At 43.4% G+C, this 26,052-nt stretch overlaps 1 protein-coding gene across 4 annotated transcripts; it reads right to left on the reverse strand.

Annotated features, from left to right (window-relative positions):
• Positions 1-1,349: 1,349 nt before the first annotated feature.
• Positions 1,350-25,486, reverse strand: TMEM231 (transmembrane protein 231). 4 transcript variants are annotated; one of them, XM_082439204.1, is made up of 7 exons: positions 22,963-25,480; positions 22,693-22,862; positions 9,119-9,247; positions 8,653-8,796; positions 5,906-5,987; positions 4,070-4,175; positions 1,350-3,709 (listed from the first exon to the last, which is right to left on the reverse strand). In XM_082439204.1, the coding sequence occupies exons 1-7, from the start codon at positions 23,099-23,101 to the stop codon at positions 3,529-3,531; spliced, it is 951 nt and encodes a 316-aa protein (XP_082295330.1). In that variant the 5' UTR covers positions 23,102-25,480; the 3' UTR covers positions 1,350-3,528. The 4 variants fall into 4 exon arrangements, with proteins under 4 accessions (XP_082295330.1, XP_082295331.1, XP_082295332.1 ...); XM_082439205.1 differs by having other exon boundaries at positions 3,592-3,698; positions 4,059-4,175; positions 22,963-25,478; XM_082439206.1 differs by lacking the exons at positions 1,350-3,709; positions 4,070-4,175 and adding an exon at positions 3,722-4,051 and having other exon boundaries at positions 22,963-25,482.
• Positions 25,487-26,052: the final 566 nt, after the last annotated feature.

Here is a 26,052-nt window from a genome sequence, read left to right on the forward strand (position 1 = left end):
CGGCGGGGGCGGGCGAGCCCCGGGGAAGGAGGGCACAGGTGGGCCCGGGGGGCTGCCAGGGGCGCCCGGCTTGGGCCAAGGATGTCAGAGGGCGCTCGCAGTCAGCTCTCGTCCCACTAATTGACCAAAAAGTTGTCTTCCCCCTCCAATCCCCAGAGAAGGGAGGCTACTGGGAACACAAAAGGCCCTTGTGAAGGAAATCGAATCTTAATTTTGCCCCTCCTCCCTCTCAGTGGCATCCTCACAGCGAAAGGACTTGGAATCCAAACCGCTTCCCAAGCCCCCAGCCTCAGACCTAAACCAAGCCCCAGGCACCTTGATGCCAGGCGGATCCGCGCGGCCTCCCCGGGTAGTAGTCAAGCTGGGGGCGAGGCCGGGACACCAGGTGGCCCTCAGGAGCTAGGCCTGCAGCTGGCTCTGCCCCTCTTTCTGTCCCCTCCCTGCTCTAGCCTCAACTGGATAGCAGGTCCCGATAAATACAGGGTATGTTTCAATAAATAAAGATGCTATTTCCTCCTACAGATAACGGAGCAGAATCCAAGCACCTGAAAAAGAAAGAGAACTCTGACCTCTTGTAATCCGCTGTGGGATCTAAAAGAAATATCTGCCGCTGGGAGTATAAATTAGTGCATTCTTTCCAGGATGCGGTTTGGCAAGATGAATTAAAATCCTTATGAACGGGCTTCCCTGGTGGTGCAGTGGTTAAGAATCTGCCTGCAAATGCAGGGGACACGGGTTCGAGCCCTGGTCAGGGAAGATCCCACATGCCTCGGAGCAACTAAGCCCCTGGGCCACAACTACTGAGCCTGCGCTCTAGAGCCCGTGTGCCACAACTACTGAGGCTGCGCTCTGGAGCCGGCAAGCCACAACTACTGAAGCCCGCGCACCTAGAGCCCGTGCTCCACAACAAGAGAAGCCACCGCAATGAGAAGCCCACGCACCACAACGAAGAGTAGCCGCTGCTCACAACAAGGAGACCCGCACAGCAACAAAGACCCAACGCAGCCAAAAATAAATACATAAAATAAATATATTTTTAAAAAATCCTTAAGAACGCCATAAACTTTTGAATTCATAATTTCTTTCTAGGATCTAAAGAAAATAAACTAGCAAAAAAGGATTTATATGCAAGTTTCACAAATGTGTTGCTTGTGATAGCAAAAAAAATTAGAAACAAAAGATTAAAAAGATGTGTATCAGAAAGCCAACAGTGATAACTTCTAGGGAGCAATTTACAGACAACTTATTTTCTTTAGGTTTCTGTAATTACACATTTCCCCCAATAGGCATTTAGAACTTATGTGGTCACAAAGAACCAAAACTTCTTTTACAAAGCATGAACATGAAGAGAAAGAAAGAAGGCTTTATTAATTGCTTTATCAGTCTTACATGATGGAACCTCACCTGATTCAAACAGAAACTGGAAAATCATTTGACAAAATAAGGGATTCCCCCCTGCCAAATATTAATTGTCTCAAACCATGGATGTAGTTATGGGTTACAGCCCAGTTGATAATATCCTGTATACTTCCATTTTTCCCCTCTTTCAGCTATAAGGTGTGATTCAGGTTCAGAAGCTACCAACATCTGATCTGTAAATAATCTAATATTCACCAGACGCAGTTGTAATTTTCCAGCCTGTGGTTTCCACATGCCATGTGGATTTCACCAAAAACTCGCATTTACTTGGGGCAGGGCCAGAAGACTTTTGCGAAGAGCTAACAAAAGCTCCAAGGTTTTTGGGCAGAGCCCTGGCAAAGCAAGGCTGCTGGTGAGTAACCCCAAGAAGTGTGCACAACCTCTGCCCTCCCCATCCTCCCCTTTCCAAATACTCTCCCTCTAAAGAGCCACATGCAACCTTCCAGTTTGAACATTTTAATTATAAAGTTACAAAACATCATGGTTCTTTATACACATTTTGCATGAAAATAATGTAATAAAATGCAAAGCCATGTTTATACACATCTTCAGCTATCTTTCCATATCTCATTACCTTTTGGTGATTCAAACCAGAAAACATTTTTTATTTAAATCTCAAGAAATAAACTTTAGGCATATAAACAGCCCAAAATATTAAAAGAAAAAGCAGAGGGGTCAGTGTTAGGATATTTTTGTGCTTGGATACTTCAAAACAGCTTTGTTTCCAAAACTCTTATTTTGGTCAGCCTGAATGAAAAGGTGCTTTGGAAATAAAAACTGAGTCTCCAGGGTAAACTGAGGCATGCACTCAGGAGTGTGTGTGTGGATGGGAGTGAAGCGTGGATCACACAGGGCATGTCCTTCCAGTGCCAGTGATATCTCGGTATCATAAAGCAGGTCCAGCTGTCCTTAGGGCGAGAATGGAGAATTCTCTGCAACAGAGGGCCATTCCAGCCGTCTCTTCGGCAGACACTCACTTAGTCATGAGGGTAATCTGGCTGGACTGCGTGTCATTCTGCTAAAGGCCAGGCCCGGATTGGGCTGCCTGGGCTAGCATCCTCTTTATCCCCTCCCTGCTCCTTGTGTGTCCTCTCCAAAGCGGCCCACTCTGATGGGCACCCTGTTCCTTAGTCGAGGGAAACACAAGTAGCTGGGCTTCCTGCTAGCCCTCCAAGTAAACTCTGTGGTTGTCAGGCAGTGGGAGCCAATACCAACAACGGCTCCTCTGTCACCCATGTCCTTTTCAAGAAGGGGGAGGGCTGTCAAGGAGAAGGAGTGGCAAGCGGCCAGGCTGTTGGCTGAGGGCCAAAGAGAAAGAACCTGTTGTTACACTCCTTACTTCCCCCACTGTTGCTGAGGGGCTTGTGAATGGAACAGCACTTCTGACTGCAGCCTGCTATTCCAGGGGCCCAGACAGAGGGCAAAGAGCCAGCCACAGCAGGGCAGGGATAAAGGGCTGTTCAGCTGAGCTACCGACAGACGACTGTCTGTTAGACTCGGGGCAGGTGGATGGATGGTCTTAGTGTCCTCAAGTCGCCCACCCTCCCGCACGTGCACACATGTGCTCTGGAGCGCTCCCTTTCTCACTCTCCAGATCTCCAGTTAAAGGCCTCTCAGTTCTGGAAATCAGTTCTGAATGGGAAATTTAGATGCCCAGGAGTGGAAAGTGCTGATGATTTGCATATCTATCACCAGAGAGCCCTGAAAAGAGTAAAACGTGGTTTACAATAGGGGGAAGAAATACATAGCATGTTTCTCAGTTCAAGAGAGGAAAAGTCTTTGCTTGACCAGAGATGGGACTCTTTCCAAGCTCTCTGAACTGACTGTAGTTTTCTCCTGAAATTCAAGTCTGAGACAAAAAACAAAAGCAAATTATAGCCTTCAGGAACCCTCAGAAACATTTCCACAAACTAGTCCGTGATTATTTTCGTAGGCGTGTAGAAAATATAGAATTTGTGTAGAGGGATATTAGAAAGGAATGTTCTTTGTCTCTGATAGGAAAAGCACACATGTGGGCAAGTGTCCACAGGCTCTTTTCAGAAATTTCGTAAGATGACAGTCCTCAGAAGACAACAGTGAGGTAGCTTAGAGTTTTCAGAAAGGGTCTTCTTAAGATAAATGCTCCTTATACAGTTCTCCCTGGGGCATTGCTGTTACAGGGATTGTGGTCACCACCTGATTTTGAAACACAAATCTTTTGATTCTTTCAAACACCCAGAGGAAGATAAGTAGAATACTGACATACTGGATCCAGGCAAACTTTATCATTTCCCAGAATCCTGGTAGATAAGTACAAACAGTTAAGGAATCACAGATGACATTTTCTAAGGAAATGTTAAACCAAAGGGTTAGTTTAGACAGAAAATGGCAAAAATGTTTCAAATACCCTTAAGACAAAAGAGATAATAAAAGATTAATAAGATATAAATATGGATGATTCTGATCTAGAAGAATTGCTCAAGAAGAAATATGAACAGGAAATGAATATTTTTTCCTGTATGAACTGCAGACAGACAGTCATTTGCGTGGGGCTACAAATGCAGCAATTTCCAGTCTGAGGCTTCCCACATCTGTTCCTTCCTGGGACAACTGAGGAATCCTTTCCTTTTTTGAAACCCAGCTACTGTTGGCCCTTTAACAGAAAGGATATGAGATGACTTCCATGGGGTATCGGATGACAGCATTAATCACAAATGGAGCTTCTGCAGCCCTTCCCACCAGCCAGATGGGGTTGGGGTCAGTCAGGATGGTGGTTACTGCAACACAGTGGGGAGTTAATCCATGAATGCTCTCTTCGGCAATAAAACATTGAGGGCTATAAAAGTACTCTGACCTCTCAGGAAAATTCTGCACTTCAGAACTCATACCAAAGAAATAATTCAAAAGGAAAGAGAAACTGAATGTTCAAAGTTGCTCACGTATTATTTGTCAAAATACTTGTTAAAATAAGTTAAAAACTTGGAAACAGTCTATGTGTTCTACAACCGTTGAGTGGCTAAGCAAAGGAATACTATGCTACCTCTGAAAAGAAAACCAATTAGAACTTTGTAGCAGTGTGGGAAAATATTTATATTACAAAGTACAAAATATAAGTTAGATCATAAAGTGTCTCTAAACTATGATAGGAGCTGGGACTTCCCTGGTGGTCCAGTGGGGAGGACTCCGTGCTCCCAATGCAGGGGGCCTGGGTTAGATCCCTGGTCGGGGAACTAGATCCCACATGCATGCCGCAACTAAGAAGTCCACATGCTGCAACTAAAAAAAAAAAAAGATCCTGCATGCAGCAACTAAGACCCAGTGCAGCCAAAATAAATTAAAAAAAAGATCCTGCATGCAGCAACTAAGACCCGGTGCAGCCAAAGTAAATAAATAATAAACTATGATAGAAGCTGTATTTAAAAATCTACACATGTACAAAGACTGGAAGGAATTAAGAAAGAAAAGTTGATTTGTAGATAAATGATTTTGTGTTCTAAAATTATTTTTGGAATAATGCTGCTAGTGTACTACATAAAATCAGAAAGAAATACTGGAATTGCAGTCCCCTCACTTGTTAAATGTCTGTGTATAGTATCTGTGATGTCTGGTTGCCAAGTAATGCTTTAGATGCCTTTAGAGAAAACCTCAGACCACCAACCAGCCAGATGTGCTGAGTCAAGCACACACTCAGGGACGGCCTGAGAGCCCACCTCTTGAAAGGGATGGATACCCTCCGTCTTCCAGCTAGAACCTTGGGTGCTTTCTCCTACTGCAGCTGCTGACATGGGGTGAGTCATGCACAGTCCCTATTTCCACCTGAAAACTATGGACAGCAACTTGTCTTTGGCTTCTTTTACACGTATGGTGTGGGGAGGAACTCACATATCTATATATATAAACCCATCAAGTCAGTGGTGGGATAAATATGGCAGTTAATTGGCACTAACCTGCCGGACCATAGGAGCAGTGGAGGGGACGGTTAGTGTGTGGGTCTTTAGATCAGGAGAAAAAGGACAAACCCTGAGCAACCTGTTCACCTTCCATAACTGAGCATTCACTGTTTTGGTTTTTTTTTTAACAAATCTATTTATTTATTTATGGCTGCATTGGGTCTTCATTGTTGTGCACAGGCTCTCTCTAGTTGCAGTGAGCAGGGGCTATTCTCCATTGTGGTGTGCGGGCTTCTCATTGCTGTGGCTTCTCTTGTTGCAGAGCAGGGGCTCTAGGCGCGAGAGCTTCAGTAGTTGTGGCGCACAGGCTCAGTAGCTGTGGTGCACGGGCTTAGTTGCTCGGCGGCGTGTGGGATCTTCCCGGATCAAGGCTCAAACCCATGTCCCCTGCATTTGCAGGCGGATTCTTAACCACTGCGCCACCAGGGAAGTCCCAAGCATTCACTGGTTTTGATACTTTCATATGACTGTGGGCTCTAATTCTGTTTCTCTCCAATAACCCCATTAACCTGCAAAGTCCTTGAGAAGCAGCTGAATGAACTCTCCCCATGACTCACCGTTCCTTTCCTGATAGGCAGCAACAATGTGGGTGAGGTCGTAGTCACGGGCAAAAGGGCTGGTCCCATTGATTACAGATACCTGGGATTCAACAGGAGGATGTGATGTGAGCACCCAAGCGGCTTCCCCTCTTGTTTTTCTACCCTCCTGCCCACCCAGCCTCAAAGACAACCCTCTTGTGCTTGGTGGCCCATTCCAGTATTGATAATCTTTTCTTCAAGGATGAATGAACTCCTTTGCAACAATTTAAATCATTTACTCTCAGTCTTTCTTTTTGCAGGGATGGAAACAAGGGGTCGATATCCACCTTTTACACGTTAAAAGCTATCTATAAAATACCCCTTTCTATTCCAATGGGAGAAATGATTAATTTTTTTTTAAGAGACCACATTTTCAACTCCTTTGTCTTTTTCTTGCTTTTGCCTGGATTCTCTGTAATTGATCTCTTTGAAATACAGAGATGGAAATAGGATAAAGCACAAACAGTAAGCACATAATCCTTTGAAGAAAAGATCTGCCCTCTAATATCATATTCCTGTTGACATAATCTAATATACAAACCTTCAAATAAAAAGTGCTACATTAAGTTTATATCTTATAGTCTCCTCCTTTTTAAAAAACGTATGTTGGGACTTCCCTGGTGGCGCAGTGGTTAAGAATCCACCTGCCAATGGAGGGGACATGGGTTCGAGCCTTGGTCCAGGAAGATCCCACACACCACGGAGCAAATAAGCCTGTGTGCCACAACTACTGAGCCTGCACTCTAGAGCCCGCGAGCCACAACTACTGAAGCCCGTGCACCTAGAGCCCGTGCTCCACTACAAGAGAAGCCACTGCAATGAGAAGCTCACGCACCGCAATGAAGAGTAGCCCCTGCTCCCCACAACTAGAGAAAGCCTGTGCGCAGCAACAAAGACCCAAAGCAGCCAAAAATAAATAAATTAAAACAAAACAAGATGTATGTTGATTATAGCTAGGTGACCACAAATCCCAATTTATCTGGAACAGTCCTGGTTTATGCCTATAATAAATGATAACATCTCATATTCATTTTCTAAAGTAGCCCAGCCAGGGACTTCCCTGGTGGTCCAGTGGTTAAGACTCTGTGCTCCCAACGCAGGGGGCCTGGGTTCTGGTCAGGGAATTAGATCCCGCATGCTGCAACTAAAAAAAAGATCCTGCATGCCACAACAAAGATCCCACATGTGGCAACAAAGATCCCTCGTGCTGCAACTAAGAGCCGGTGCAGTCAAATAAATAAATATTAAAAAAAAAAAAAAAAAGTAGCCCAGCCCAACTTATATGGGCCTCCCTGTGATAATGTAAAGGTTAGTAAAAAGTGATCAGATGCATGAGTTCTGGCCTCAGAGAGACAATTCATGGCTCCATTACTTTCAAGCTGTGGGACTTTGGGAAAATTAATCAATCCCTGTACGCTCCAGTTTCCTCATGTGTGAGGTGAGAGTTCATTCTCACATCAACTCAGCGCTTACAATGCGGCAGGCACTGTTTCAAGCGCTGGGGTGAGAGAACACAGACGACGGCAGCACTTTTACCACTGAGGGAGATGGCAAATGAACAAACGGAAAACCTCTCTTTAATATCTCAGGTGGAGGTAAGAGGAGTAAACCTGGGTGAGGAATGATGGAGGGACAGGTAAACGTTCTTTAGAAGGAGTGTCAGGGAAGGACTGTGCTCAGGAGCTTTGAACAGGGACCAGAATGGAGCAATAGAATAAGCAACCTAGACAGGAGCACAGGGGGACAGCGAAGGACAAGCGGCGGCAGAGCAGGGAAGCTGCAAGGGAAGGCCATCTCATGAGGTTGCGGTAATGATTCAATGAGATGACACGTTTAAACCTCTTAACTCAGGCTGGCATAGGTTATATGCTTAACAAATGGTGGTTAGCATTCTTTTTCTTTTCTTTTTAAAATAAATTTATTTATTTATTTATTTAGGCTGCATTGGATCTTTGTTGCTGCGCGCGGGCTTTCTCTCGTTGCCACGAGCAGGGGCTACTCTTCGTTGCGGTGTGCGGGCTTCTCACTGCGCTGGCTTCTCTTGTTGTGGAGCGCGGGCTTCAGTAGCTGTGGCACTCAGGCTCAGTAGTTGTGGCTCGCAGGCTCTAGAGCGCAGACTCAGTAGTTGTGGCGCACGGGCTTAGTTGCTCCGCTGTGTGGGATCTTCCTGGACCAGGGCTCGAACCCGTGTCCCCTGCATTGGCAGGCAGATTCTTAATCACTGCGCCACCAGGGAAATCCCAGTATTCTTTTTCAAATGTTTTACATGAACTGAAAAAGATCACCTGAAATAAATACACCGTGTGTGTGTGCCCACATGTGCGTACACCCAAAAACTATAAGCAATTCAATTCTTAAAGACAAAGACATATTCTTTTCCTCTCTTTTTAGATGTAAATACAGGGGTACCTGTCTCCATATTTTGAAAGAACTCATGGAAAGAATTCCTCAGAAATCCTTTTCTATGCCACCCACAAAGACATGCTATTTCCAATGTTCCTTTCTCCCTCTTCAAAGAACTTGACAAGTAGTAACATACAGGGACTTCCCTGGCGGTCCAGTGGTTAAGACGCCACGCTTCCAATGCAGGGGGCACGGGTTCGATCCCTGGTCCAGGAACTAAGATCCCACATGCCGCGTGGTGCGGCCAAAAAAAAACCCAACACACACACACACACCAGTAACATACAGAAAGAAAAGAGATGGACAGTAAGCAGTATCCTTACGTTGTACCGAACATCTAGGCCACCATAGCTTAGGGGCTGCTTCTGCTGCAGCCTCAGGTCTCCGTTCACATATAATTGGGACCCCGGAACAGCGAAGGAGGATTGGAAAAACGCCATGCTCTGCATCACGAATGTCGACATCCTCTGAAATCATTAGAAGGAGAGACAGTATCAATTTCGGTCAGATCCAAGGGGTTCTGGGTTCTAAGTGTCACCTGTCTGTGGTTGAAGCCTAGCCATCCCTCCTATGCCTCACTCAGCCACGCAGGAAGCACTCTGCCCACAACCCTCTGACCTATTAATAGCTCATGTAAATTAACGTGACCTCAATGAAAAACATTCAGATTGAACTTCTGCAGTTAAATCCCAAACGACACCTCTGAAAAGGGTCTTCTGCAGTGTGGGTTTTCCCAGAAATCAGAAAGGCGGCTCTGTTCTATTGAAAGACAAAAGGGAGAGGACTCACGTGCAGTTGGTAGGAGAAAGTCAAAATGAGCTGCACACCAAGAACGTGCTCCGTGGACTGCAGGGGAAGCTCCAGTTTAAAATGTAACATGTCCATTTTCCCATCCTGGTTCCTGTCTTCTTCTCTAGTCTAGGAAAGCCAAAAGAGGCCAGTGACCCCGGTCCTTAATAAGTCTGGGAGGAATCCATCTCACTGTTGGACATACACAGTGACTCATAGTTCTGCCACACAGAGGCATTATCTTCCTCACCGAAAGAAAAGAGAAAAAGGGACTTCCCTGGTGGCGCAGTGGTTAAAAATCCGCCTGCCAATGCAGGGGACACGGGTTCGAGCCCTGGACAGGGAAGATCCCACATGCCGTGGAGCAACTAAGCCCATGCACCACAACTACTGAGACTGCGTTCTTGAGCCCGTGAGCCACAACTACTGAGCCCGTGTGCCGCAACTACTGCAGCCCGCATGCCTAGAGCCTGTGCTCCGCAACAGAGAAGCCACTGCAATGAGAAGCCCGCACACCACAACGAAGAGTAGCCCCCGCTCGCCGCAACTAGAGAAAGCCCGCGCACAGCAACGAAGACCCAACGAAGCCAATAAGTAAATAAATAAATAAATTTATTAAAAAAAAAAAAAAGAAAGAAAAGAGAAAAATACATAGGTATAAGTGGATCAATGGTGGTGAAAGAGACACATGTGCATGGCCCCTAAACTGCATACTTGGGCTTCTCAAATATTCTAGGGCCAAACTGAACAAGACCTGGAAGTGGCAGTAACAACAGTGTAAACAGCCGGATGCATTGTTCTTCTTCAGTTGCCTCATTTGATTTTTTGGTTTTATTGCTGGTGTTTTCTTTCCTTTTTAGAAACATGCCTGAGTTTGTATGGAACATTTAAATAGCATATCAAAACACACTTCTACTTCTCTAGAAGTCAACTTTTTAAAACAGAAAAGAAAGAATCCTAGTCATTATGCATTCCCCAAAAAGACTCAGCAGAAAAACACCAAGCTCTATTTATATATTCTTTAACCACAGTGCTTTGATTCAGATTCTCAGTGTTGGACTGATGTCAGGGCTTTATAGCCTAGTGCATCTTTTAGTACCAATCAATACAATGAAAAAGAAAGTTAAGTAAAATCAGTGAGGCATTAAAACTACACAGGTACTTTATAAATTATGGCCATGAAAGTAGGGAAGGGACCTCCCTGGTGGTCCAGTGGTTAAGAATCCGCCTTCCAATGCAGGGGACGTGGGTTCGATCCCTGGTTGGGAAACTAAGATCCCACATGCCGCGGGGCAACTAAGTCCTGGGGCCGCAACTCCTGAGCCCGCACGCCACAACTAGTGAGAAGCCCCAGTGCCGCAACTAAGACCCGATGCTGCCAAAAATAAATAAATAAATAAATACTAAAAAAAAAAAAAAAAAAAAAAGTAGGGAAAACAGAGATCCGAGGAGGGAAAAAGATAAATCACAGATCCTAAAAAAAACACCAGAATCCAGTCTCACCTCATAGTGACCCTAAAATGACCCTAAAATGACTAGCAGGAAAGACTGTCACTGAAATGTGATCACTGGTGACATGATTCCTTGCCACAACTCGGGATCTTGTTACTACAACTGATCCTTTTCCACTGTAGGTTCCCAGAAGGATTCTGCTACGGGGTATCAGCATTCCCATCTGAATTCCCCATCTACTGATTCATTTGGTTTTCCACCATACCTTTATGTGGGGGAAGAGATTCTTTGTTCTTTTTCAGGCTAGTAAGGTCGTTTGAGATGGAGATATCTCAGTTTTCAGAACCTTTCAATCATTTCTTTCCTTCTGGACAATAATGTCCTTATCCTAGGCCTTGTTATAGAGAAACCTACCCTCTCTCTTCTGTTGGATACTATTTTCTCTGTCCTGTTACATCAGCTTTGCCGGTGTAGGCGAGGGATATCTGTTACCAGGGCTGACGATCAGGTTACCGAGGCAATTATGTATTAGCAATTACCAGTAGGATGGAAAAGAGGCTGTGAATTCACAGGCTTGTCTTCCTGTGAATTTTTTTCAGTTGGTATCTGGGAAGACTTGGAAGACAAAGTCAGGTTAACTCTCTGTAGTGGATCCATGGCTTTTCTGGATCTTTAGGGTTGGACAGGAAGACAAAGATCAACAACTTGCAAGAGAGAAGAGTGACCAGGAGGGAAATGCCAGAAGAATCCAGACTCTAACACAGTCTGAGAGGGAGAAAAACACGTTTCATTTGACCTTTACAATAAGGCGAAGGTAAGCAGAGCGAGTACTTTCCCCATTGTATATATGAGAAAACCAAGGCTCAGAGAGTTAAGGGATTTATGGAGTACGGCTACTATTGGTAAAGACAGGATATGAAACCACATCTTTGACTTCAAATCTGATCCTCTTTCCAGGATCTAAAATGTCCAGACTTAAACTCAAGGAGAAGATGTCGGTTATGAAAGATCTTTTTGCAAGAAGCCAGCACACTTTTACACCATGTTCACAGAGGACAGAGATCCAGCACAGCACCATAATTGGTGTCTACTTGTTAAATCCATTCATTAACCTGTCAAATATTTTCTTTTCCTTTTTTTTTTTTTTTTTTAATATTTACTTATTTGGCTGTGCTGGGTCTTAGTTGCGGCACGTGAGATCTTTTTTTAGTTGCGGCATGCGGGATCTAGTTCACTGTCCAGGGATTGAACCCAGGCCCCCTGCACTGGGAACGCGGAGTCTTAACCACTGGACCACCAGGGAAGTCCCAACATGTCAAATATTTTCTGAGGGCCTACTATGTGCCAGGCATTGCTTCAGGTTCTGGGAATATAATGGCAAACAAAATGGACAAAGTCCCCACCCTAATGGAGCTTACATTCCCAGCCAGGGAGGCAGGAAGTAAATCAACAAACAGATATGTACTAACAGGTAGTGCTAAGTGTCACAAAGAAAAATGAAGCAAACTAAAATTAGAGAATGACCAGGATAGAACAAAAATTTTTATACAAAGTATTCAGGAATACCTGACTGTCCGAGAAGTCAGGTGAAGTGAGGTGATAAGACATAGAAATGTCTTGGGGAAGAGTGACCCAAGCTAATAAAGCACATATACTCTGGGTGAAAGCGGGTCAGTGTTTAACGGAGTGAGATGAGGCCAGTGCAGCCGAGCAGAGTGCATGAGCTGGAGACAGTGGAAGATGAGGGCCCAGACAGGGCCATGGGGATGAGTGATGGTGCAAATGGTGCATCTCCCACAGAGGACCTGTCACCAAGTAAGACTCTCGCTCCCTTGGGGCTGGCAAGGTGGGTTACATCGCTGTGCTATCACTTGGACCACTGATGGAATCAATTACCTAATTCCATTTACTTCAAACCAAGCTTAACACAAAATGCAACAGCTACAAAGGCAGGTGTTCAATGAGCTAATACTTTTTTAAAAACATTTTTTAAGAAGTTATTTATTTATTTTTGGCTGTATTGGGTCTTTGTTGCTGCACGTAGGCTTTCTCTAGTTGCGGCGAGCGGGGGCTACTCTTTGTTGTGGTCCGTGGGCTTCTCATTGCGGAATATGGGCTCTAGGCATGCAGTCTTCAGTAGCTGTGGCGCACAGGCTTAGTTGCTCCGAGGCCTGTGGGATGTTCCTGGACCCGTGCTTGAACCCATTTCCCCTGCATTGGCAGGTGGATTCTTAACCACTGCGCCACCAGGGAAGTCCCCTCAATGAGCTAATACTTCTTTAACACAAGTTCAAGATTAGTTAACTAAAATCCAATGGGTGTGTCTGGCTAAGAGAATTCATAAATCACACCATCACCTTATTTCTATAAGGTATATGTGCAATTTGGAGCAATTTTTATATCCACGGTTCATCCTTTCTTGTCCCTCTGCATATCCCAGGAGAGAAGTATTATTACTAGTAATAATTAGCAATAGTTAGAGAGGTAGGTACTGTCATCCTCTTTATATAATTAGTTACACTGAGACCAAGAGAGGGTATGGAACCCAATGACAGAACTGGGGCTAGAACTTAAGTTTACTGACTCCTGATTCTATAATAGCCCATAAGAACCCTAATTTCAAAGATTTCTGGAGTTAAAACAGGTAATCCTTTACAGATATGTGTGAAATCAATACTAACATACTAGATAGGATAAATACAGGCATTGTTGGATTTAGTCAATGCTCATCAGTCCACCTGTATCAATCAGGGTCCAATCAGGAAGGAAGAAATGAAAATAAACAGTTATTTTAACAGGGGAATTTAGTATAGGGGATAATTAATAACACAGGCATTAGTGGACTAAAAAGGCAAACAGGGAACACTTTTGGCAGGATAACTACCTAGGGCCGGAGAAGAAAAGGAAGAGGCTGGCATTACCTCAAGGAGCTGGGACTTAGACCTCAAAAAGGGAGTGCTGTCAGCTGGTACTGGTACCTTTGGAGCTTGGACGAAGAACCCATGAGGGAGTCAATAAGGCAGGAGGAAAGATGTACTCCTTGCTGTTTGCATCACCCCAGCAATGGTTCTTCACCCTGGTTGCAATTTCTGGTTTTCTGCCACTCCCAGAACAAGGCTCACCATGCCTCCTACTGGCAGAATCTAACAGGGAGCCAGTAGGCAGAGGAAAATGTGGTTTTCAGTATCTCAGCATGGGCATCACAAAGGAGAGTATAGGAGGGTAGGTTTGGAGCTGAGACAAGACCTAATAACCAGCACAGCATCTGACAGTAAGAGTAGCTAGCTGTAAATTTAACTAGTGCCATTGTTTCCAAAGTGCCTTGACTTGCAACATTTTTCTCAGCAGGGATTCTACAGTATTTGATAGTTTGCTGGAATTTTATTTGGCTCCTGTTTGTTTTCATATCTTTTATTCTTTAGTCATACTCTTTTTTTTCTTTCTTTTTTTGCTGTGCCACGTGGCTTGCAGGGTATTAGTTCCCTGACCAGGAATCAAACCCAGCGCCCAGCAGTGAAAGCACAGAGTCCTAACCACTGGACCACCAGGGAATTCCCTAGAGTCATATTCTTTTACTGAAGGTTAATTTCCTAGTTTATACCAGTGTCCACTTTACCATATACTTGTCATCATTGGGGTGTCCCATTTTTTCTTTTTAAGCTGATAGTGTTCTTTGACACCAGTCTTTGGGTCTCCAGCAAAGTAGGAACTACTACTCCATGTCTCCTAGACATATAAAATCCTTGCTACCTGTATTTCAATTAATCTAAGATATCATTAATTATAAAATGTACCAATATTTTATATACCTGTAAGAAAGCAAAAATAGTTCCAATTAAACTGACACAATGCTTTCTAATCACTAAGGGTATTTATTTTATACTTATTGAAAGAGCTTTTAGATTTAGGCATATTAATATCAGATATCCTATTTATGTGCATAGAAAAATATATGCAAAATAAATTGATCCAGGGATTCTTAAAACTTCTTTACATCGTGATTCTTTGACTCATTTATTGACTCAGTATTATCCATACTTTTCTATGCAAGTTTGTCCTTTGTGCCATGAAGCACACTGGTGCTTTTTTACAGCATTTAAAAAACATTCACAAAGGGAACTAAAATTCACTGGTCTGGGTTCATAAGCAGGCTTTAAAATTCTGTGGAGTTATCCTATTATTAAGTGCCTCTTGAACCTTCCCTTACCTGCTTATCACTTGGTTCTTAGGGTTAAAATGTTTTATTATTGTCTCTGGGGTTTTCTTTCAAGTTGCTGATGCCCCTTCTGCAAGTTTGGTGCTGGTACTTTTCAGTTTCCATACGTAGGCAAAGAGGACTAGCCAAACCTGTCTTCTGGCCAACAGCTATAGTAAGATAACACTGACAGGCAGACACACTGATTTTGGAGATGTGAAAAAACATGTCTCGGACACACAGTACTCTCCGCTCATCTTCCTGCATCCTCTTGTAGTCTTCAGCCCTCATATTCTCTGGGTCACACATGCTTAAAGAACCAAGTCAGGGGCTTCCCTGGTGGCGCAGTGGTTGAGAATCTGCCTGCCAATGCAGGGGACACGGGTTCGAGCCCTGGTCTGGGAAGATCCCACATGCTGCGGAGCAACTAGGCCCGTGAGCCACAACTACTGAGCCTGTGCGTCTGGAGCCTGTGCTCCGCAACAAGACAGGCCGCGATAGTGAGAGGCCCGCGCACCGCGATGAAGAGTGGCCCCCGCTCGCCGCAACTAGAGAAAGCCCTCGCACAGAAACGAAGACCCAACACAGCCAAAAATAAATAAATTAATTAATTAAATAAAAAATAAAAAGAACCAAGTCAGGCTCATTGAGGAAAAAGGTCACTCTGTGCTTTTTTTCTTCTTTCATTAGAAACAACAAGAAACTTGACTTTTAAAGCATTAAAAGCATAGGGACTTTAGAGACGCTGTCCAAGGTGAGCTGACCAAAGCAGAAACAAGGCCGTTTCTGACTTCTAAGGCATTTTCCCAAATTAGCACCTGCAAAGCCACCTCCAAGCATTTGGTCAAACTTTGACCTAAAACCACTGCTTCCTTGGCTCTCCAGGCAGTTTCTTGGACAGGTTGTAGTCAGTCTAGCTTTATGTTCAGAGTTAGAAGAGTATTTTGCTGCACTAGGATTAAGAGTATAAGATACAAAACAAGAAACCTTGGGGACTTCCCTGGTGGTCCAGTGGGTAAGGCTCTGCGCTCCCAATGCAGGGGGCCAGGGTTTGATCCCTGGTGGGGGAACTTGACCCTGCATGCATGCCGCGACTAAAAAAAAGATCCTGTGTGTCACAACTAAGACCCGGCACAGCCTAAATAAATAAAAATAAATCTTAAAAAAACAAAACAAAAAACCCCCAAGAAACCCTTGAGCTGTAGTCCTGACTGCTCAGCTGAGAGCTAGAAATTGTCACTTAGCTCTGAGTCTCATTCTCTTCATCTGTAAAATGGGGGTATAACCTCTACCTCACAAGGTTACTGTGAGGCTTAAAGAGATAATATACGTAAAAAATCAATGGCTAACACTTTACTAAGTGATTGTTAAAGGCCAAGTATCACATAGAGGAATTTAAATATATTATCTAATGATAAAATGCTTAGCATATGCCAGAGGCATGGTAAATCAATAGCAATTTCAATTTTATTTATTTATTTGGCCGTGCTGTGGGGCTTGTGGAATCTTAGTTCCCCGACCAGGGATCGGAGTTGGGCCCTAGTCAGGGAAAGTGCGAAGTCCTAACCTGGAAATTCCCAATAGCAATTTTTATTACTATGGCTTGTAAGCATATCACCAGGATATCACCAACATGCTTTTAAAAAAATTTAGACATAATTCACATACCATAAAATTCACCTTTTTGCTACAATTCAGTAGATTTTAGTATATTCACAAAGTTGTGTGACTATCACCACTGATTCCAATTTCAGAACATTTTCATCAGCCCCAAAAGAAACCACATACCCATCCCCATTAGCAGTCACTACCCATCTCTCCTCTCCACCAATTAATTCCCCAAGTTCCTGGAATCCCTAATCTACCTTCTGTCTCTACAGATTTGTCTATTCTAGACATTTCATCTAAATGGAATCATACAACATGTGCTGTTTTGTGGTTGGATTCTTTTACTTAGCAAAAAAGTTCATCCATGTTGTAGCACATATCATGACTCCATTCCTTTTTGTGGTTGGGTAATATTCTCTTGTATGGATATAACATATTTTGTTATCCATTCACTCACTGATGGACGTTTGGGTTGTTTGGACTTTTTTTTTGAATTGTTATGGCTCTTATGAATGAGGCTGCTATGAACATTTGTGCACAAGTTTCTGTGTAGACATGTGTCCTCAATTCTCTGGGGTACACATATGCCTAGGAGTAGGGATGCCGGAACACATGATAACTCTATGTTTGGGGTTTTTTTTGGAAAGAAAATCACTTTATTCTAATTAATTCACAAACAAAAGCTTGTTTAAGAGGCCACACAAACATTCGCCCAGCCCCAAACTCAACACCATCTCATGAGCTTCTACATGGTGAGAATACCCTCTTCCACTGCAACTCTGAAGCACAAAAGCTATTAATGATCGAGGAGAGGTTTAACTGGTGGCTTCACACTTTATATCTTCACTATCAATTATATTTTTAATGCTAAATCAACGTGGTCATGAGAGATGATTTTTCATGCCTTCGGTTGGAACTTCTTGATGAAGCTAACCCTTTCACCAATTTGCACTGTTTCAGCACCTCACTGAAACCTTCACAAAGCTTAAGGTCACCCTGGTTCAGTGCACACTCCAAAAACTATTTCACCTCAAAAAAGCATGGGCCATTCTGCTGCTGCTGTGCCGGCTGGGTTCCCTGAGGCTCCCGGTAAGCGATGTCAGGCCTTGAGGGCTCAGCATTTCTTCCTCCACTGAAGCCACCAGGGAGGGCATGACCCAGAGTGTGGCCGACGGCAGAACTCACAGCCACGCCGGCTGCAGTGGTTGCCACCTGGGCCATCAGACCTGGCTGCCGGGGAGCAGAAGCAGGGGACCCAACAGCAGACGGTGGAGCCGCTGCGGGTGGCTGAGCTGCGGGCGCGGTTCTCATCTGAGTGGCCTGGCTGGCCGGAGGGGCCACGCCGGAAGCGTGGCTTCGGCTTCCACGCGGCATCGTAAATGTGCGGCGAAGCGGGGTCTAGAAGAGCGAGGATAACTCTCTGTTTAACTTTTTGAGGAACTGCCAACTATTTTCCAAAGTAACTGTGGCATTTTATATACTTACCTGCTTTTAAATCTTTACTGTTTTTTTTTTGGTTTGCTTTTGTTTTACACGGCACTTTCAAAATTTTTCCTTTAAAAATTGTTGTCATTGTAATTTAAAAATCTTGAATATGTATTACATTCCCATGTTACAAAATTATAATGGTACAAAAGGCTATGTAGTGAAAAATTTCTCTCCCACCTTAACCTCAGCCACCTAGTTCCTTCCCCAGAGCAATCAACGTTGGCAGTTTCTTTTGAATTCTTCCAGAGATAGCTGAAGTATGCATGTATGTGTATGTAAATACACACATTCATATATTTTTTGGGTTTTTTTCTATTTTTATACAAATGGAAGCATATTATATACAATTTTTGTTTTTTACACTTAATCAATTTCTCTTGGAGGTAATTCCACATCAATAGATATAAATCCAACTTCATTAAAAAAAAAAAAGCTATGTAACATTCCACCAGGTAGATGTAACACAATTTTTTAAATGAGTCTTCTATTGCTACATAGATTGTTTACCATCTTTTTAAAAAATTTTATTTATTTAATTTATTTATTTTTCGCTGCGCTGGGTCTTCGTTGCTGCACGTGGGGTCTTCTCTAGTTGCAGCGAGTGGGGGTTACTCTTTGCTGTGGTGTGCAGGCTTCTCATTGCAGTGGCTTCTCTTGTTGCGGAGCACGGGCTCTGGGTGCGTGGGCTTCAGTAGCTGTGGCACTCGGGCTCAGTAGTTGTGGCTCGCGGGCTCTAGAGGGCAGGCTCGGTAGTTGTGGCGCACGGGCTTAGTTGCTCTGCAGCATGTGGGATCTTCCCGGACCAGGGCTTGAACCCGTGTCCCCTTCATTGGCAGGCGGATGCTTAACCACTGCACCACCAGGGAAGCCCTGTTTACTATCTTTTGATACTATAGATAATGCTGCAATGAGCAACTTTTTACATATGCCATTCCACATGTGTGCACAAACCTTAGGATACCTTACTAGAAGTAGAAGCAGGCACGTGAATTGGTAATTTTGACAAATATGGTCCTGCAAAGAGGTTGTATGAATCTACACTCCCACCAGTGATATACAGGAGTGTTTGCACAATTCCCTACATCTTGCTCACGGTGCTAAGAAACTTCAATTTTTGCCTATTTGATAGACAAAAAAGATATCTCAATTATTCTTAATTTGCATCTCTCTAATTACGAGTGCGATTTCAGATGTTTAAGAGTTATGTGTTGAGAAATAGAATACTGCCTGCCATATCAGTAAACAAAGGATGTCACAGTCATTGGCGATTACACCCACAGCTGACGGTGAGCTGGTGAGCCCTGAGGGGACTCAGGACAGAAACAAAGAATACCTGCCATCTAGCAGCCATCAGACTGCAGCCACTCCCCATGGTGCACCCTGAGGAAATTCAGGATGTGAAAACACAGGATACTGGCCCCAGACAGCTGAGGTGTATATCAAAGGAATGATTTCAGTGAGCCCAAACTCTTGCATCTTCCCATACATAGCAAAGCGCTAAATTCCTTAACTTGAGATCTAGTTTTCTTTTACTAACAGTAATCTTTTGTTCCTACTACCTGCCCTTTGTTGCAAAACTCCTGTATATCCTACCTCACCTCCTTGGAGCAGTTTTCTCAGGGTTACTAGAGATGCTGCCTCCTAGGCTTGAAGTCCTCAGTATGTGTGCCTAATAAAACATAACTCTCAACTTTTAGGTTGTGCATATGTTTTTTTAGTTCACAGTGTGTTTTGTCTTCTATAAACTGTTCATATTCTTTGCCCATTTTTTTACTAGGTAGTTGGTCTTTTAATTATAGATCTGTAGGCACTTTATGTTAGGAAAATTAGCCCTTTACAAGTGATACAAATAGTAAAACTTTTTTCCTTGCTGTCATTTGTGTTTTGGCTTTGCTTATGGTTTTCACCAGGCCAATGATTTTTTAAATTATATACTTGCATTTATCAAAAGTTTCTTTTATGCCTTCTAAATTTTACGTCATACTCAGAGATTTAAAAGCTTTCACTCATTTATTTCAGTACTTTTATGATTTCATATTTTAAATTTAATTTTGATCTATCTGGACTTTAATTCTGCTGTACAGTCTCTGAGGACTAGCTCCATCTTTACTCACTGATTTAAAATGCCACCTTTGTCATATTAGGGTCCATTTCCATACTTTTTATATAATTCCCCAAACCACACTACTTTACTTATTAGAGTTTAAGGTATAGTTTAATATCTGGTAGACCTCTTTCCCTTGTATTGATATTATCCTTTTTCTCCTAGAATTTTTGCTTATTTTTTTTCTGTACTTCCCTTATATCTTCTAACTATTTATTTGTATCTCATGATTTCAAACTATTCTCAAACCAAGAGCTCAGCCAGCAAGGAAGCAAATAATTTACTGAGAAAGACTGTAGACGACAAGGTCATAAATTACTTATAGACAGAGGCTTAGAATGGAGAGAAAAAAACGACTAAGAAAATGGAGCTTTGGCTTTATGTTTTACAGTGTAAAATTGCCCAGTATTAAAGAGAATTGATAGCTCTGGACACCATAAAAACAAGAGGTAGTCTTGGCTTCACAAAATAGCAACACACACACACCAGAAGTAGGGGGTTGGTGGGCAGTGCTCTCAAGGGAGTGGTTTCTGGTTACAGAGATAAGAGGCTAATTAGCAATCCAACTGGGAAGCCAACCCAGTTCATGGTGGATGAACAAGTGAAAAGAACACATGAATGAAACCTAATGCTGTATCCTTGTTTTCATGATTATTTTAAGTTTTCATGATTATTTCTTAGACTCAAGTAACCAGAAGAGTATGATAGATAGGAATATAGAAATGTAAAGAAAAAATTTCTACCAAAAATTTAAAAGACAAGGAATGCTAACCTAAAGTAAAACTAACAAGTTAATTTTTTGTGTGTTTGTAATACAGACAACAACAACCACCTTTGTTTCCACTTTTGGAAAGGAAACACAGGTGGAACAGGAGAAGTACAGTGGGTTTACAGGGAAAAGGAAGTGAACCTCGATGCTGGCCTCTCACCGGCAGTCACCCTTCCCCAGAGGCATTGTAATCTCAAATAAGAATAAAAATGGGCAACATGTCACGATTAGGGAGGAGCTGTGGAAAGAAATTTGTCTCTACTCCACTTCTATTTTTAAATAAATTTAAAAGACCTGATCATTTAAAGAATCAAAGTGTTCAACAACGTTTGTTACAAAAACCTGCAGGCTTCCACCCACAGGGCAACTAATTTTGCCTCATTTACCTTATTATTTAGAAATGTATCTCCATGTCTTTACACAACCTTGGCATTGGCTGGCACTTCTCAACTTCCGTTTCAGGCATCCTCTATTGTCTTCCCGCAAGGAGGGATGATTTAGTTTTCTTTCCCCCTCCCTGCCAGCCAGCGCTGCCGCCTTCCCATCCCCCCAGTAGCGTTAAAGTCTTATTTTGGTTAGTCAACATTCAGTGTTCACCAAATTATGATTATGTAAATCCTATTCATAACTCTGATTGCTTTTCCTTACTTTTTATTTTTCTGGAGTTAATAATTATTTTATTTGCTTACTTAGTTTTCTATGTATTTATATAATTTCAACAAACAGCTTCTATTCCAATTCCTCACAATTTGATGTTTAAAGGTGTATGGCTTATTCAAAATCTTCTTCACTGCAGTATTCTAATAGTGAAAAAGTAAAAGCAAAGCAAAAATCCACCAACAGGCAACTGGTAAATCCACCGCAGTTTTCCATATCATGAAATACTTTGCAGACCTTAAAACGAAGGTTAATTAACAAGTATTGATACATGTACCAAACTGAGCCTTTAATTTTACGTCATTATACGTACCTGTAACTCTTTAGTATTTTACAATGAGCATGCATTTTTATAGTCAGAAAAAAAAAGGAAATTTAAAGTAATCATAAAAAGTAATCGGAATCATATTTTGTTTGCGGTTATTCATATCACCAATCAGATTTTGAAATTTTTGTCATTTTGTTTAGTTGCTGGGCAAAAAGTCAATTTTTTTTTTCCGCTACACAAATTTGACTGTAGGCCAATCATCTCAGAGATGTCTAAAGAGATTCAACTTTGGAAGAAGGAAATCCAGAATTTTCCTACTTCTAAAGGAAAATGTTTTCAGAAAATGAGTGTAAAGGGAGTGATTGTATAGTTAGCCCTCACTTATCTCGAACCAGATACCAGATTACAGACAGTAAAATGCTCCATTTTCATCCCAGACAGCGGCAGGATGGAGCGGCATCTAAGGAGGCGAGCCCAGGGCCAGGAGCACATTCTGCGCAGGTTGCTTAACCAACCAGCACGTTGGCTTCCGTGTGTCAGTCTGCCTAAAAATGCCTGCCCTTTCCGTTCCTACCGAATGCTGATGCACGACTGCAGCTGCACGACGGGGTAATTAACTAGAACACTGCTCGGCCTTCACGACTCATAAGGCAACTTTCGCGACCACCCTTCCATTAGGAAGGGGCAGGCCCACGGAAGTGACGGGGTCGGACACAGGTTGCCCCCAGGCTTTTAGCCTCTGTATAGGACACAAACGCTGACAGCTGTAGCTGACTTTATTGGGGTGGTGGACGGCTTGGAGAAGTCGAATGAAACAACAAATTTGCTCCCCAGGAAATTAAACATAAGCTCGGGTCAGTGAACTTGTGCACAGAACTTCCTGTGGGTTCGTGACTCCCTCAGACCCAAGCCGGGCTCCCCAGGACAGGGGCCGGGGCTCCGGCCGCGGCCGCTCCCTCCCATCCACCCCTTTCCCCATCCCCACCGCAGCCCAGTACCGTCGGGCGGCTGGGCCCAGGCGGGAACCACGCACCGAAACGAGCGGGACGCGCAGGTGATCCCCCTGCAGCCGGTTGAAGGCGGGGAACGTGCTCCAGGCTAGGAACCCACCGTGCTCGGGTCCTAGCAAGGCCACGAGCAGCACCTGGTGCTGGAAGCGCACGGTCGGCTGCTCCTCATAGCTGCTCCGTTTCAGCCAAAACCCTGAGGTAAAGAGGGCGGGAGGCGGAGGGGTCGAGGTCAGGGAGGCCGGCGCGGTCGCCGCGGAGAGCCGCGTCGCGCACCGGCCGGGGGGCAGGCTCACCGTGGCTCCGGAAGGCCACCAGCAGTGGCGGGATGTACGTGAGCGCGGCGGACAGCATCAGGAACAGCGCGGCCTTAGAGCAGAGCCCCGCGCGGTAGCCCCGCTCCACTGGGTGAGAGAAGAGCTCGTAGAGCGCCATGAGGGCAGCGGTGAGTCGGGCCAAGAGCTCGGGATTCCTCTGCGGTTCCAGAGATTCGACAAACTTTGGCTTCTCCTGGTTGCCATAGCCTTGGTCTCCACGGCAACCGACGGGGCAGGGAAAGGAACCAATAGCAAGGAGACGGGCTTCGGTAGGGGTGGGGCTAACGGGGCGGTGTCCGCAACTGAAGTGTAGTCGTCGCTTTACGGGTTACTTGCGCTTTCCCAAAGGCGGGCTGCTTCTGTGCACCAAAATCGTAGCCATCGCCTGTGTTAACATTTTTGTAAAATAAGATTCTCATAAATGTTGACTTAAAGTAAATACTTGCATATGTGTCATCTGTTAATCCCCAATATGGTTCATTGTATACTTAAGTCCAACCAGTCAAAGCACACCCTACATTGGAGGAAAACACAGACAACATAAATGTGGCCTTGGTCCTGGACCTGGTCCTGGGCCAAGACCAAACCATGTCTCTTTGTCTCCAAACTTTCTATCGCTTTCATTATACTCCATAGCCGGACAGACACGGAAACAGGACACAAATCTCCCTGCTCTTCCTAGAGAGAGAAAGGATAATTACTATATAGCTCTGCTATACTTTGTTATCTTAATTGGGCACAAGCTTGGCTACCTGTTTTAGGGGAAGCTATGATCCTCTCCAAAGATAATGTTGGAGTATCACTTAATTGAATGCTTTCCCCCCACTCCACCCGCCCCCTAGTATTTCGAACATGGCAGAAGGAATTTTTTTTTTAACATGGTCAATAGCCAAGTTCTTCATCAAAAGGATCACACTGCAGTTGCAAGAGATAGTGTGAGGTTTGTGCTCAGAATGGAGTCCAGTAGTAGATGCTCCTATTTTGAAGGCAACCTAGAAGGGTTTTTTTCCTTCTAGTATATTGAGGTATAATTGACATACAGCACTGTATAAGTTTATGGTGTACAGCATAATGATTTGAGTTACATACATCATGAAATGGTTACCACAAGTTTAGTGACTATCGCTTATCTCATATAGATTAAAAATTAAATAGAAAAAAATTTTTTCCTTCTGATAAGAACTCCTAGGATTTACTCTTTTATATATAACATAGAGCAGTGCTAATTATATTTATCATGTTGTACATTACATCCCTAGTACTTATTTATCTTATAACTGTACGTTTGTACCTTTTGACTGCCTTCATCCAATTCCCCCCTCCCTCCACCTTGCCTCTGATAACCACAAATCTGATCTCTTTTTTATGAGTTTGTTTTTGAAGTATAATTGACCTACAACACTATGTAAGTTCCTGTTACACAACGTAGTGATTCAATATTTCTATACATTTCAAAATGATCATCACGATAAGTTTAGTCACCATAACCTGGAAGCGGGTTTCAGATGAAGAGAACAGCCGAGATCCTAACAACACAGAAAGAGGTCAAGATGTCCCATAAGGGAAAACTATCCAGGGCCGTTAGCACAGTCCAAGGTGACAATGTAATCAGCCATAAGTCATTTTTTTGACATATCTGGTCCATTACCACTCAGTTTTGCTTTAAAGCTTTTCTGGGGTGGCAACACAGCTCTTAAATACAACAACTGTCAGGCTTAAATCTATGTTATGATTCTGCCATTATACTGTATTTATGCTTTAAGTGAATGTCTTTCATTTATTTAAATAACCAGGGGACTTCCCTAGTGGTCCAGAGGTTAACTCTGCACTCCCAATGCCAGTGGCTGGGGTTCAATCCCTGGTCAGGGAACTAGATCCCGTGTGCATTCTCCAACTAAGAGTTCACATGCCGCAACTAAGAAGCCCACACACAGCAACTAAGAAGTCCACATGCCACAACTAATGATCCTGCATGCCACAACTAAAGATGCTACAAGGAAGATCCCGAGTGCCGCAACTAAGACCCGGTGCAGCCAAGATAAAAAAATAAATATTAAAAAAAAAAACATTAAAATAAAATTTAGAATAGATGGTTCTGATGTTGATTCCTGAGGGTGGCTCTGCTGTGAGGAAGGAGGTGTTTGCCTCCAAAGCTCTTTCTTTCAGAAGGAAACACATGCTGTAGCTGGTGTCAGCTTAGTCACTGCTGAAACGGAGGTGACTACTAAGAATTTTGGTGTATGAAGTGCTTCAGCCTCCTCTGAGATGCCATGAGCTTTGCAAAAGTGTTTAATAATAACAGATACTAATATTTACTCTTTGCTTCCCTGATTTGAGGAAACTACTTTTTGTGGTTTTATTTCAATTCTTGACAGAATATTAAAATGTTTTTAAATGCTAAAGATTTGTCTATATTGTGTCATTTTCACACATTCTTGACTAAGAACTGACTTCTCAGTTTCCATTTCCATAATTTTCTCGTGTTTTATGCAATTTACCTCCAAGGACAAAGAAAGTCGTTCTCTAAAAACTCTGCATTTTAATCATATTTTAGGGCTTCCCTGGTGGCGCAGTGGTTAAGAATCTGCCTGCCAATGCAGGGGACACCGGTTCGAGTTCTGGGTCGGGAAGATCCCACACGCCACGGAGCAACAAAGCCCCTGCGCCACAACTACTAAGCCTGCGCTCTAGAGCCTGTACTCTGCAAGAGAAGCCACGGCAATGACAAGCCCGCGCACCACAACAAAGAGTAGCCCCCGCTCGCCGCAACTAGAGAAAGCCTGAGCACAACAACAAAGACCCAATGCAACCAAAAATAAATAAATAAAAATAAATTTTAAAAAATCGTATTCTACTCCTTTCTATAAGCGCCCATTCAGGGTCTGTTGAATCAGGTTAGAACTCCTGAATGTTTGCTTCAACACTTTCCAACATTTCTTTCACCTTGGCATTTATATCACCAAACCTTTGACTTCTGAGTTCCCTCTTCCAACTCCAGGCTTTGTTTCTATCTGTTAAGGAAAGTTTACACTTTGGAAAATGCACCCTTCTTTCTGAAACGTAAGATTC

The sequence above is a fragment of the Balaenoptera physalus genome (assembly GCF_965194825.1).
Source record: "Balaenoptera physalus genome assembly, chromosome: 19".
NCBI lineage: Eukaryota > Metazoa > Chordata > Mammalia > Artiodactyla > Balaenopteridae > Balaenoptera > Balaenoptera physalus.

Coding starts and splice junctions, on each gene's coding strand:
- TMEM231 (XM_082439204.1), bottom strand. CDS start 23,101: ATGGCGCTCTACGAGCTCTTCTCTCACCCAGTGGAGCGGGGCTACCGC. Junction 8,797..9,118: donor CTTTCTCCTACCAACTGCAC/GTGAGTCCTCTC, acceptor TAATGATTTCAG/AGGATGTCGACATTCGTGAT. Junction 4,176..5,905: donor TGCCTATCAGGAAAGGAACG/GTGAGTCATGGG, acceptor ACTGTGTTGCAG/TAACCACCATCCTGACTGAC.